The sequence below is a fragment of the Oncorhynchus tshawytscha genome, linkage group LG15 (assembly GCF_018296145.1).
Source record: "Oncorhynchus tshawytscha isolate Ot180627B linkage group LG15, Otsh_v2.0, whole genome shotgun sequence".
In the NCBI taxonomy this organism is placed as follows: domain Eukaryota; kingdom Metazoa; phylum Chordata; class Actinopteri; order Salmoniformes; family Salmonidae; genus Oncorhynchus; species Oncorhynchus tshawytscha.
This window is the reverse complement of record NC_056443.1, coordinates 14,276,541-14,291,548: the sequence shown is the minus strand read 5'-3', so window position 1 is coordinate 14,291,548 and position 15,008 is coordinate 14,276,541. Positions and strand designations below refer to the sequence as shown.

Below are 15,008 nucleotides of genomic sequence, written 5' to 3'. Positions count from 1 at the left end.
GGAGTAAAGGTGGTCCAGAGTATTTTTTCCCTCTGGTTGCACATTTAACATGCTGATAGAAATGAGGTAAAACTGATTTGAGTTTTCTTGCATTAAAGTCCCCAGCCACTAGGAGCATCGCCTATGGATTGAGCCTTTTCCTGTTTGCTTATGGCCGTATACAACTCATTGAGTGCTGTCTTAGTGCCAGCATCGGTTTGCTGTGGACAGCTACCAAAAATATAGACTCTTTTGGGAAATAGTGTGTTCTACAGCTTGTCATGAAATACTCTACCTCAGGCGAGCAAAACCTCGAGACTTACTTAGATTTTGTGCACCCCCTGTTGTTTACAAATATGCATATGCCTCCTCCCCTTGTCTTACCAGAGGCCTCTGTTCTATCCTGCCAAATAAGCTTAAAACCCGCCAGCCTTATGTTAATCATGTCATTGTTCAGCCACGACTCGATGAAACATAACATATTTCAGTTTTTAGTGTCTCTTTGGTAGGATATACGTACTTGTATGTCATCTATTTCATCTTTTCATCTTTTCCTCCTGTGAATGACGGGGATGAGGGCCTTGTCGGGTGTCTGGAGTAAATCCTTCCCATCCGACTCATTGAAGAGGAAGAATTCCTCCAGTACGGGGTGAGTAATTGCTGCCCTGAAATCAAGAAGCTCTATTCGGCCATGAGACAAGGTGTCAGAAACATTATAACAAAATAAGTTACAAATAATGTAAAAAAACATATACAATAACGCAATCTCCTCAGCCATCTTCTTCGGCGCCATTGACCATAACACAGGCTAGTGTGGGGTAATAAAGGCTAGTGTGGGGTAATACAGGGTGGTATGGCATAATACAGGGTAGTATGGTGTAATACAAGGTTTTATAGGGTAATGTCAGTAAATACATGGCAGGGTGTAGTAGTATTTATTTATTCATGGGAGCTCAATTGAGACCAAGGCATCATTTACAATGGTGCACTGAGTACAAACAACGAAGAAAATGAACATTTCAAATAAAACAAGAATAATAATTTTAAAAACTACTACAAGGTACAATTACAATACTACAATTTCAACAAATTAACCATTACAATCAATCAAAACAACTGCAATCCTCAATGAATTAATTTAACACCAGAGTCCCAAACTGCCCTTGGGGCACCAGGGAATCAGGATGCAAGGAATTTTGCAGTTTATTCCAACAATGGGGGGGGGGGCTCTAAAACTAAAGGAGGATTCACCTCAGGAGTTATATGTTCTCTCATACTTTTATACTTTAGCAACGAAGTTAGGTAAGTTGGAAGACTGTGTAGTATAGATTTGTAAATAAAAATGGAGTAATGAAGTGATCTACGGGACTTCAATGAGGACCAGCCAACCATACCTTAATAGAAAATGACTAAGTAAGAGTAAAAGTTACCCAGTAAAATAATACTTGAGTAAAAGTCTAAATGTATCTGTTTTTAAATGTACTTAAGTACAGCGGTGGTAAAGTACTCAATTGTCATGCTTAAAAGTAGAACTAAATTCTATATATTAAGCAAACCAGACGGTGTGATATAAGGACAGACAGGGGCACACTCCAACACTCAGACATACAAACTTAGTATTTGTGTTTAGTGAGTCTGTCAGATAAGAGGCAGTGGGGATGACAACACCTTATATTGATAGGTGTGTGAATTTGACCATAATTCTATCCTGCCTGAGCATTCTAAATGTAAGTACTTTTTGGTGTCAAGGAAAATGTATGGGAGTAAAAATTACATATTTTCTTTAGGAATGTAGTAGAGTAAAAGTATAAGTAGTAAAAAATAGAAATAAAGAATAGAAGTAAAGTAAAGCACAGATACCCCCAATAGCTACTTAAAACTTCTTATGGCTGCAGGGGCTTGGATGAATAAGGTGCCTAAAGTAAATGGCCTGCTCCTCAGTCTCAGTTACTAATATATGCATATTATTGTTAGTATTGGATGGAAAACACTCTAAAGTTTCTAAAACTGTTTGAATGATGTCTGTGACTATAACAGAACTCATATGGCAGGCAAAATCCTGAGTTGAAATCAAAACAGGAAGTGAGAAATCTGAGCTTTGTATGTATTCACCAGAGTCCCCAATGAAATCCCCTTGAGATATTAATGATGTTGCACTGTCTAGGGGTTCCACTAGATATCAACCATCAATAGAAATTGTAATTAGACTTCTATGGTGTTGTGGGAGTGAATGATAGCAGAATGTATCAGGTGTCCATCAAGCAGCCATTTTCTGATCATGCTTATACCTCATGGTACCCACTTGCGTTCTATTTCCCATGAAGACAAGAATACTCCGGTTGGAACTTTATTGAAGCTATATGTTAAAAACATCCTAATGATTGATTCTGTACTTCGTTTGAAATGTTTCTTCCACTTGTAATATAACTTTTTGAAGTTTTTGTCCAATGTAACGCTGACCAGAATGAGCGTTTGGATATGTATACCAAACGCACTAACAAAAGAAGGTATTTGGACATAAATAACGGATATTATCGAACAAAACAAACATTTATTGTGGACCTGGGATTCCTGGAGTGCTTTCTGATGTAGATCATCAAAGTTAAGGAAATATTTATCATGTAATTTCTTGTTTATGTTGACGCCATTTTTGCGGCTGTGGTGATTTTTACTTCTGAGCGCCATCTCAGATTATTGCATGGGTTTCTTTTTCCGTAAAGTTTTTTTGAAATCTGACACAGCGGTTGCATTAAGGAGAGGTATATCTATAATTCCATGTTGTCACGATCGTCGTAAGAAGTGGACCAAAGCGCAGCGTGGTGTGAATGCATCATTTAATAGATGACAAAAATATTAAAAGCGTCCCAAACCTAATTTGCGTGCCAGCAGGGGCTTCGGTCTGGCTTGGGGTCCATGGTGTCAGGGCCGGCTGGTACCTCAGGACACACTGGAAGGGAGACAAGCCGGTGGAGGAGTGACGAAGTGAGTTCTGGGCTTATTCCGCCCAGGGAAGAAACCGGGCCCACTCCCTCTGCCTGTCCTGACAGTGACTGCTCAGGAACCTCCCCAGCTCCTGGCTTGTCCTCTCTACCTGCCCGTTGGACTAAGGCCGGTACCCGGATGTGAGGCTTACCGTTACCCACAGCTTGTGCGGCTTTCCATAGACTCAACGTCAATTGGGGACCACAGTCGGAGATGATGTCCTCCAGAAGGCCATAGTGCTGGAAGACCTGCTGGAACAATGTCTCAGCAACCTGGAGAGTGGTAGAGAGACCAGAGAGAGGGATAAAATGGCAAGAGTTTGAGAATTTGTCCACAACAACCATAACAGCGGTGAAACCATCAAACAGGTGAAATTCAGTAACAAACTCTATAGACAGATGAGACAAAGACCACTGAGGCACGAAGAGGGGTTGGAGTTTCCTGCTGGAGCGTGCCGGGGAGACTTGGTTTGAGCACATACAGAACTGGAGTTTACGTAGCGGGCAACGTCCTGCGCCAAGGTGGGCCACCAGTACTTAACAGAGATGGATTGAGTGGTGGGGTGATACCTGGGTGTCCAGCGGCAAGGGATGTGTGCGCCCAGGTCAATAGCCGATCCCTTACCTCCGTGGGGGAGTATGTGTGATCCGGAGGACAGGTAGCAGGCGCAGGTTCCCTCTCCAGCGCCTGGCGTTTGTTCACGTCTATGTCCCATAGCATGGGGGCAATAATGGTATCGGCGCATTCAGGAAAAAACCTTTCCCGAATTATGGAGACAGCTTTGATGTTCTTTGAACTTGGAGAGATTAACAGGGTGAAGTTTAATCCAGTAAAGAAAAGGGCGCACCTTGCTTTGCGCAGGTTCAGCTGCCCCGTTATCCGTATGCACTCCAGGTTCCGATGGTTGGTGAGGATGAGAAACGGGTCCGTGGTGCCTTCCAGCCAGTGTCTTCACTTCTCTAATGCCAACTTCACCGCCAGGAGCTCCCGATCACCAACGTTTCTAAGACAAATGTCAAAGAAAACAACACATTCTGTTGAAACCATTTTTTCAAATGGGTTTATACTCTCCTATCACACTGTCGACCTCATCACAGAGTCACAGAGTCAGGGAGTTTGACAGCTAATCCTTAGGGAGAAATCCCAATCATCCAGCAAACACAATCTGGTGATATTTGTATCGAACCAAAACAGAAACAGAACTAACACAATAATACACTCCCTCATATATCACTTCATACCCACCTTCAGTGATATACAAGTGTAAAAGTTCAATAAAAAAAGTCCCTAATTTTACATGACTCACAACATGGTTAATGTGTAAAAAAACACAGTTGGTTAAATAAAACAAATACCAAATCGAAATACTACTCTTAATAAATCCATAAAGAAATAATTGTATCTCATAAATTAGTTCAAGGAATAGAAAAATAGACTAAAGACATGTCTATCCTTCTCGTGGTCCGAATCACACATATTAACTATACACTTTGTTGTAATTATGAGTGCTTATATATACATCTTAACCAATGTTTCTAGGCTCTCTAGTGAAGGTGATCAGGCCTCACCAGAAAGTCAGAACAGAGGTCAGAGGCCATTCAACCTCTTCGCGTGAACATTTCTCTCCATTTCCTTTCCCTTTACCTCAGACTAATTATTTAAAAACATTTAAAACATTTTAAATATCTTGTGTACAAGGTTTACATTAAGTTTATCAAAATAGTTTTAATCAAAGATCATAAAATAAAAACTTCAGAAAATTATATTTGTGTGCCCACATACAGTACATCCTCTCTCAACTGTGAAAAACCACTAACAAATATTCATACCGTTGGGTAAAAACAAACAAAATTGGCCCGGGCCTTATTTAATTTGAGAGCTCCCTTAATTTACAGTACATACTGTAGTGGACTTCCATCAGTCCTGGAAGAAATAATCCTACTTAAGACATTGGCTAATCCATAAGGCATAACTCATAGTGCCCAGACATTGTAGTGCCCAGACATTATGCTGAAGGCTGTCTTCCATTCATCCCCCTCCCGGATGCGAATCAAATTGTAGGCAATCTTCAGGTCCAGCTTCTTATAAAAAATATTTTAAAAAACAGGCACTGCAGAGCTGTTCAATGGAGGCTGGCACAAATGAGAAAGGGTAGCGGTACTTGGTGGTGATGGTATTGAGACCTCTGTAGTCAATACATGGATAAAGACCCCCTCCCCCCCTTCTCGGCCATGAAGAAGAAACCTGCTGACGCAGGGGAGGCGGCTGGTAGGATGAAACCCTGTCATCTATGAACGTTTGAACATCTTGGCCATAGTCTCCACCCGGCACAGCCAGAAAAGGACTGGCACTCCTCAGAGCCTGGTTCCTCTCTAGGCTTCTTCCTAGGTTCCTGCCTTTGTTGGGAGTTTTTCCTAGCCACTGTACTTCTACATCTGCGTTGCTTGCTGTTTGGGGTTTTAGGCTGGGTTTCTGTATGGTACTTTGTGACATCTGCTGATGTAAAAAGGGCTTTATAAATAAATATGATTGAATCTTGGAGAGCCTCCTGGATGTACTCCTCCATAGCCTTGGCTACAGCCACCAGAGTCTGTTAGCAGGTCGATGGCACAGTCCCAGGGATGATGAGGAGCGAGACAGGTGGCACGGGTCTTGGAGAAAACCACAGGACTTTCAACCGACATGGAACCACAGGGTAAGGGAAAGCAGGTCTTCCAATATCCGGGTATGATCTCCATCCTCGACCAGGAGATGGTGGGGTCATGGCGTTGGAGCCACGGGAGGCCAACTTTGTGTACAGGTGCCTGGATGATGAGGAAGGGGAGGTTTTCTTGGTGCAGGGGTCCCACAGTGATGGTGAGTTGTGCTGTGATGTGTGTGATTGTCCCAGATCCCAGTAGTCTGTAAGTCCAGTGCTTGAACTGAAAATGGAGAGGAGAGCGTGTATGATGTTATATCCATACATGTCATCCTGCTAACTGCTAAATGGACACCCATGTTCTGGAAAAGACCATAACAACAGTACATAGTAGGCCATAACACATTTACAGGAATAACCAGTCGTGTCCAAGCCCAGACAGGTGCATGTCTAATGGTGTCTAATGACCCAGAGCACAAATAGAGTGCACTAGTTTTGCTGGCTCCTTCTGAAATAAATAATTGCCACATATGTACTGGAAAATTCCCAACAGGACAAACTGGCATCGCTGATCTGGGCAGACTGCTGAAATGGCGGCTCTCTGGGTTGACTCATGGTAGAAGTTCCCCCGCTCTTTGGGAGTGACACCCTTTGAGGAAGATCTAGACATTGAAGATCACGGAGGACCTCATCCATAACCGTCCCCAGGTGAGCCAGCTGGTCGTGGTGTTGGCGAAGTAGGTCCCCCTGTTTGCCGACCATCTTGGAGATGTCTCGGTTGGCTTAGCTTCCATTCTCTGAGGCAGTATTCTGTAATGAACATGCAGGGAGTGAGGAAGCAGGTGCAGTCGGTGAGTTTAATAAGAACAAACAGAACGCATACATGCACAAGCGTAGCGTCTGAACATAAAACAGAAACAATACTGCCTGATGAGTGACAATAACGGGGTGCTAGATAAAGGAGGAGTAATCAGGGAGGTGATGAAGGTTGCCAGTAGACCGGCAACGTCGAGCGCTGGCAGGAGGGAGCAGGAGTTGACGTGACAGTGTAGCTTTGGACATTATCAATCATAGTCTTTCACACAATCCTGTTTTTCAATTCCAACTTAGTATTTTCCAGCGGAGTCTTTTGACTAAGTGTAGTGTCTAAATTGTACAATATAATTGTCCCAATACAATTTCCATTCTAGTGCTTTAGGCACCATGGAGAGTGGTGAAATGTTAGTCTTGACACATACAAATCCAATGTCCAGAGTTTGATTCAACTTGAAAAATAATAATACATTTATTTGTCGCTCTTTTGGATACAGAAATGTATAGATTTCTACCAAAAATTATTCTGATCATTAAACTAAAGAAACAAACAGCATGGTAAACATGGTCTGGTATGGTCAAAAGACTGTGTCCTGCCATTCCAGTCACTCCCAGTAGGCCTTGGAGCATGTATGCCTTTTCTCCAGTGTTCTCCATTGGCCTGTAGAGGGGGAACACACACTTGACAGAGGATTAATGGCAAACACATACAGAAATGTATCATGAATTGGAAACATGCAAATATGATGGTGAAAATGTGGAGAATGTCACTTCATTTTGTGGAACGAGGCAAATAGAGAATTAAAGAATTGGAGAATTAGAGAATCAGAGAATCAGAATCAGATAATTAGTATCATGAGTAGACCTGACATTCCCACAACATTTAGTGACTGTTATAGTGGTTGTGGTTGGGTAGCTCAGAGTGTTTGGTGAATATCTGTTCTACTCCTTCCAGTGCTATAAATCCCCGGTACTCTAGCTCCTCCCACTCGGGAAGTAGCCCACCCATCTGTATAACCCCACTTGGAGAGGAGGAGCAAGTACCGATACCACACACACACACACACACGCACACACACACACACACACAGAGTTAAGCCGCTCCCATCATGAGGTGACCCACACAGACAGTTTCTCAAACTGTGTCATACACCTTGTTTCTCTCCAGGCTACTCTCTCTCTCCATCTTGCTCTCCCCCGTCTCTCTCTCGCTTACATACGGACACTGTTTTGTAAATCATGTCTCAGAGGCAGACCAAGCTAACTCAGAACCCTTTAGAGAAGATTTGGATTCCCTCCATGAGTAGCAAGCTGTACCGACGTAGAGGGTGTAAGTACACACATACACACAAATATACACATGGAAACAACAGACACACATACTGGTCGGTCTCTGTGTGGTTCATTACCTGTACAGGACAGGTTGGTGCTCGTAACAAACAGAAATTTGATATTGTTTCAAATTGTGTGTGTGTGTGGTTGTGTGTGTGTGTGTGTGTGTGTGTTGGGGCCAGGGTATGACTTGCAGTATGGAACACTGTACCTCTCTGAGAGAGACCTAAGGGCCGTTCACCCCTAAGACCAAGGCCATGTCTATGTGTGTAGTTGTGTGCGTACGTCTGTGCGTGTGTGTTACGTGGTCTAGCCATATGTCTAAAACTGATGTGTGTGTGTGTTCTTTGATCTTTGTATTACTCCAATACATGAGTATGTGTGTGCCATGTCAGTTTTTAATCCATCTGTGTGTGTGTGTATGTGTGTGTGTGTTTTTTTCAGCTACCGTCCCTCAGTTCACTAACTCTCCTACCATGATTGTGATGGTGGGCCTGCCTGCTAGAGGGAAGACCTACATCTCCAAAAAGTTAACCAGATACCTCAACTGGATAGGAGTTCCCACTAAAGGTACCACATACACAAAATTAACCAGATACTTCAACTGGATAGGATTTTCAACAAAAGGTACCGCTGCACAACACAATTTAACACAACACAATACCACAACATGTTAAGGCACTGTATGTAGAAACCGTTTGGACATAGATTTGTTTTATTTTATGCGAGTTTGTCCATAAGGCCTATGTTTTGTCCATTTACCATATATGATCATAGGAAGTAAGGTTCCAAACACCATAGTAACAGAACCATGTCCAAATTGCAAAGGAAATATAAATATTGAAAGTACTTAATCAGAATGTTATGTCCATTTGCCATGTATGACCATAGGAAGTCGGCTTCCGAACGCAAAAGTCAGTGAACCATGTGCAAATGGCATTTATAATGTCGAGATGGCCTATATACTCACCAAATTATGTATATATCACTATGTTAAACCCTGACTTAACCTAGAAGGTTTATTTGTCATGTTTGTTCACAGGAAGTCATAGGAAGTCAGAATTTCTTGTTGGTGCTGATTCCGCATGTCCATTACATAATAGGAAGTCCTTATCGATATACGTACGTTGTCAATAGATACTGTCGACTTGCAGAAGAGTATGTTCACACTGACAATATAGCATATGTGTAACGGGTACTGTCCAATAGCAATATATTGGCAATGGACACTCCACCTGCAGTATAACATGTTAAGACTGGTAATGTATTATGTGTATTGGACACTGTCCATTAGCAATACATTACAATGGGAATTTCCCGTCACAAATTAGACATGCACTAATATATTTCTGAAATGCCCAATTGCTCGTTGAACTCGGGATGGCCTAGCAGTGATAGTGGTTCCTCTCCATAGCTCGTTTGTGTTGATTTCAGCCTGCCCATTAGGTCATCACCTAATTTCCTAATTAAATGTATTGGAAATGTACACTGTCCATTAGCAATACTTTACTATAGGCATTTACCATGGTGTTGGTGTTGATTTCAGCCTGTCCATTTGGTGATGGTAAATCCCTGTTTAAACTGTTTAAACTTTTTGGAAATAGACACTGCCCCTAAGACCCGAATTTAAGAGTAAATACATATCCTCCTTGAGACACCCTTGTACAGAATCCTGAGTTTCAAGTCTTTACTGATTTACAGAGAGTTGAATGCAGTGTTTTCACTAACTGTAGTTAAATATATTTTGGGGGGGGGGGTCAATTTAACAACTGCCGGTTACTCCAGGAAGTTTCAGATCAACACATGTAATCCTTAGTGGCTTGATGGATTGTAATTGAAGACAGATTGATATGGCAACCTTAACCCACATAGTCATCAGGTTGAAGTTAGGGCAGCAGGCAATGTATTCCTATTGGGAGAGATGTCAATGTCAACTGTTAGAATAAATACTCCCTGTTTTCACTGTTATGGGTTAATTCCACATGGTCGGGGGTAGTCTTAGGAATGTTCCTAAGGTTGAATTGTGTGTCTAACCTCAACAGTTCTACCTCTGTCACCCAAAAGCACCTCAAATTTAGGTCTGACCATGAGCTATGGTCAAGTGGGGCACCTCATTAAACTCGGCACGGCCTAGAGCCTATGGTGATGTAATTTGTTTCCCTTTCAGTGATGATTTTAGCCTGCCCATTTGTTGATTTCATCCTTATTTGATGGTAAAGTTCATATTTCCTCTTTAGGATATGAAGGGGACCATTCAATCTTTTCATGTTGATCTGTAGAGGTACATGTGACCCTGAACACGTGGAAAATACATTTAGAAAATTGCACAGAAAGCAGAGTTAGAGTATAACCTGTAAACCCATGTCATCCTTGTTATCCTCATATATTTTGACACATGCATGTGTCAAACTATATGAACCGGCGAGCGCAGCTAGAATAACTCTGTGGCTTATCTACTCCAACCTCCTCCCGATGATCCCATTCAAAAATGCTATCACATATTTCAGAGCCGGCCCAAAAATCACATAATAAAAACTTAGAACACGTAGTTACATTCCAGCTCCGGGTCCAGTTCTGACATTATGTGTAGGTCTAGCTGAGGCGACACCAAATAACGAGTTTCGGCTCGATAGGTCTTTTGGAGCCCAAACAGCGACCTTAATTAGTGCTGAAAATCCACTTTTTTCAGGTGTTGCTAAAAGGGCTATAGGACTGAAACGTGTATGGTCCATCTCTATGGACCGAGGAGGTTTTAATGCACCTAGTCTTGTGATTATTCATCTTTGAAGTCTGTTCCATTTACAAGAAATGGCCATGTCCATTTGGTTATGAATGTAAATTTGCCATATACAGTCAGTCGCCATCTGGTGGAATTTTCCGGTACAGTAGAAAAAAATCTAAAAATAAATACATGTATATCTTGGAAACCAAGTGTCTTGGAAACGTTCCTTTTTGACTTCCTGGAAGACCAGGCCTTGGGTGGGGGATGACCTGAGGCTGTCGGCCTATTTTAAATAGCACCTGCGGATATCTAGTTAGGGACCATCCATTTGCCCTATTTTTAAAAATATTTTTGGATTTTACCTTTATTTAACTAGGCAAGTCAGTTAAGAACAAATTCTTATTTTCAATGATGGCCTAGGAACAGTGGGTTAACTGCCTGTTCAGGGGCAGAACGACAGATTTGTACCTTGTCAGCTTGGGGAATTGAACCTTCCGGTTACTAGTCCAATGCTCTAACCACTAGGATACCCTGCTGATGATTTTCATGCGTCCCTTATGTAGGGAAGTCTGTGTAGTCGAAAGACATGGGTAATCATGAGATCAGCGGTATCCTTCGCTGAGGGCAACTTGGGGAAGGCAATGAAATGGGCTGCCTTGGGGAACTGACCACCAGGATAGTGGTAAGCCCTTGGGATGGAGGTAACCCTGTGGTAAAGTTTATGGACAGGTGGGACCAGGTCCCATACTCCATATCACAGGGGCCACAATGCGGAAGCTAAGGATGATGGGCTTGGAGTCCCTCTACCCGTTAGAGACATTGTGTTGGTGGGACAGGGTGTCTGCTTTTGGTTCTTGGATCCCGGGCGATAGGCTAGTGTGAAATCGAATATGTTAAAAAACAGAACCCACATAGCCTGGTGATCGTGCAACCTCTTGGCTTCTTGAATGGAGACCAAGTTCTTATGGTCCGTCCAGATCACGAAAGGATGAGGTGCCCATTCCAACCAGTGTCTCCACCCCTCAAGGGTCCACTTAACTGCCAATACTCCCGGTTGCCTACATCGTAGTTGCGTTCTGCTGGTGAGAACCGCTCGGAGATATAGGTGGATAGCTGCAGTTTCTTGTCGTCCTCCTTCCATTGTGTAAGAGAACACCCCCCTGAAATGTACAAAAATTAATTTTTTGTTTCAAGTTTTTTCCCAGTTTCAAACTTGCACAATACCAGAAGTTTTCAGAAATCTGTGTAGGTCTAGCTGAGGCGACACCAAATAACGAGTTTCGGCTCGATAGGTCTTTTGGAGCCCAAGCAGCGACCTTAATTAGTGCTGAAAATCCACTTTTTTCAGGTGTTGCTAAAAGGGCTATAGGACTGAAACGTGTATGGTCCATCTCTATCATCTCCATCATATTGGCACCGTACAGAACATATGTCCAATACCACTCAATTCGGCATTGTTTCATTCAAAGTTGATTGCAAATGCCATATGGCAAATGCCAAGTGTAACACTGCAAAAATCCAACAGATGGCAAGTGCGCTCCACCACAATTTTTTATATTGCAAATTTAACAAGTCAAAACCCAAGAGTAAAATGTTGGAAAATTTAACATTTTTTCAAAAACGTATCACCCCCTTAAAAAAAGTGCTTTCTGGACCGTTTTTCAAAATTCTTTTGATTTTTGTGTCAATTACACATGTATGAGAACTGTATCAACATAGTTTAGTCATATTTTATTATCATTTATTTCATTTTTTAAACTTGTGCATAAGGCATATGTTTTGTCCATTTGCAATATGATTTCATAGGAAGTCAAAGTCAAAAGTCACGTTTTTTTGGGGGGGAGGGCCAAATGCCATAAGAAATGTCCAAATGCATTATGAAAGATTTGAAAGTGCCAAATCAGGATGTTATGTCCATTTGCCATGTACAATCAATGGAAGTCGGTTTACAAACCCAAAAGTCAGTGAACCATGTCCAAAAGGCAGTTATACTGCCAAAATGGTATATAGCACTACGTTAATTAACCTCTTGATTCTAGCCATCCCGGATCCGGGATCGTGAATACAGCCTCAAGCTCATTACCATAACGCAACGTTAACTATTCATGAAAATCGCAAATGATATGAAATTAATATGCTAGCTCTCAAGCTTAGCCTTTTGTTAACAACACTGTCATCTCAGATTTTCAAAATATGCTTCTCAACCATAGCAAAACAAGCATTTGTGTAACAGCTAGCGTAGCTAGCGTAGCATTTAGCGTTAGCATCAGCAGGCAACATTTTCACAAAAAACAGAAAAGCATTCAAATAAATAATTTACCTTTGAAGAACTTCAGATGTTTTCAATGAGGAGACTCTCAGTTAGATAGCAAATGCTCAGTTTTTCCTGAAAGATTATTTGTTTAGGATAAATCGCTCCGTTTGGTCCGTTTCACGTTTGGCTACCAAAAAAAAACGAAAATTCAGTCATCAAAACGCAAAACTTTTTTCCAAATTAACTCCATAATATCGACTGAAACATGGTAAACGTTGTTTAGAATCAATCCTCAAGGTGTTTTTCACATATCTCTTCATAATATATCGTTCGTGGAAGCCTCCTCTCTCCTCTCAATCACTGGATGACTGCGTGCAGCTTGTAGATTACGCACCAATTTACACAAAGGACACTGGGCGGACCCCTGGTAAATGTAGTCTCTTATGGCCAATCTTCCAATGATATGCCTACAAATACATCACAATGCTGCAGACACCTTGGAGAAACGACAGAAAGGGCAGGCTCAGTCCTGGCGCATTCACAGCCATATAAGGAGACAATGGAAAACAGAGTGTCAAAAATTCTGCTCATTTCCTGTTTGAAGTTTCATCTTGGTTTCGCCTGTAGCATGAGTTCTGTGGCACTCACAGATAATATCTTTGCAGTTTTGGAAACGTCAGAGTGTTTTCTTTCCAAAGCTGTCAAGCTGTCAAAGCTGCATAGTCGAGCATCTTTTCGTGACAAAATATTGCGCTTAAAACGGGCACGTTTTTTTATCCATAAATTAAAAGAGCGCCCCCTATATCCAAGCAGTTAAGCCATGAATCAACCTAGATGGTCTATTTGTCATGTATGATGAGGGAGAAGTGGGACTGTTGTTTTTTAACGATTTTTTAAAAATGTCCAAAATGATTAGGGGTGCCCCCTATTGGATGGGCACGGGTGGGCACGGGTGCTCCCTACCCAACCGTGGACCCCTTGCTACCCCATAATGGCATTAAAAAAACATTTAAAAAATGTGCCCCTGGTAACCCGTTCCAATCACCAAGTGCACGGCTGTGCATTTGCAATATGTTTCAATGTGCATTTACCATCACAAATTTGTCATGCTCAAAAATCCTGCAGAAATGCAAAATTTACTGGCCTGATGAACTCGGGATGGCCGGGCAGTGATAGTGGTTCCTCTCCATCGCTCGTTGTGTTGATTTCATCATGTCCATTTGATGATGCTTTTTCACTGTTGAATCATATTGCAAATGCACTGTGCGTTTGCGATATGTTTCGATTGGCATTTACCATCACGAATTTGTCATGCTCAAAAATACTGCAGAAATGCGAAATTGACTGGTACGATGAACTCGGGATGGCCGGGCAGTGTTTCTGGTTCCTCTCCATCGCTCGTTGGTGTTGATTTCAGAATGTCATTTTGGTGATGGTACCTCACTGTTTAAACATATTGCAAATGGACAAAAGTCAGCCAGCAAGTCACCGTCCATCAGTCAATTAGATGTCAGTCTGACACCAAACTGATACAAAGTGACACCACACCAACTTTTTCCAACTCGTTTAGAAGCCAACTATCACATATTTCAGAGCAGGCCCATAATTCACAGCGACGTTAGTTTAAAACATAATAAAAACGTGAAACACATAGTTACGTTCTAGCTGCGGGTCCAGTTCTGACATTATGTGTAGGCCAATGTGAGGCGACCCCGAATCCCGAGTTTCGGCTTGATAGGTCATTTGGTGCCCGAGCAAGACCATAATGGTGCTGAAATCCACTTTTTTCCATTCCTTGCTACGGGGTCCTTGAATGAGCTATCGGACAGAAACGTTAGGGTCCGTCTCTATGGGCCGAGCCGGTTTCAGTGCACTTAGTCTTGCGACTCTGGGACATTTCAAAATGTCATCATTTTCGTAATGGTCAAAATGAATTGAAGATGTTGCAAATGTACGAGGCTGTTTCTCGGTACGAGAACCTTCTAGAGCCACGCACTATCAACCTGAGGTCAAGAACAGGTTTCTAAAGTTTCTGACGATTATTTTTTAGTTCGAACCTAGTTAACTATTGCAGGCACTGTCTGTCTCTACGCACCACACTGTGTCCCTCTGTCCTAGCTGTGTGTGTCTGAGTTTTCTTGGAAATTTTATGGGAGACATGACTGTTTTACAGTTCATGGGGGTTGCTTAATCACACATATGAAGTTATGATAAGATCTGACCTTTTTAACCCTTCGAAACAGCCCCTATGACACCATTTAAGGCACAGGAAGCGGTTGGCACAGGAA

The 15,008-nt window shown here is 42.1% G+C and overlaps 1 protein-coding gene across 3 annotated transcripts in view; it reads left to right on the top strand.

The window, feature by feature from the left end:
- Positions 1 to 5,415: 5,415 nt before the first annotated feature.
- LOC112214479 (6-phosphofructo-2-kinase/fructose-2,6-bisphosphatase) overlaps positions 5,416 to 15,008 on the top strand; it is a 37,993-nt gene continuing 28,400 nt past the window's right edge. For 2 of the 3 annotated variants that reach the window (XM_024373248.2, XM_042298178.1), the window contains exons 1-2: positions 7,525 to 7,742; positions 8,189 to 8,314. In XM_024373248.2, the coding sequence (XP_024229016.2) occupies positions 7,652 to 7,742; positions 8,189 to 8,314 (217 nt within the window). In that variant the 5' untranslated portion in view covers positions 7,525 to 7,651. Of the gene's footprint in view, positions 6,308 to 7,524; positions 7,743 to 8,188; positions 8,315 to 15,008 lie in introns of those variants that run through there. The other variant, XM_024373247.2, reaches the window with a different exon arrangement.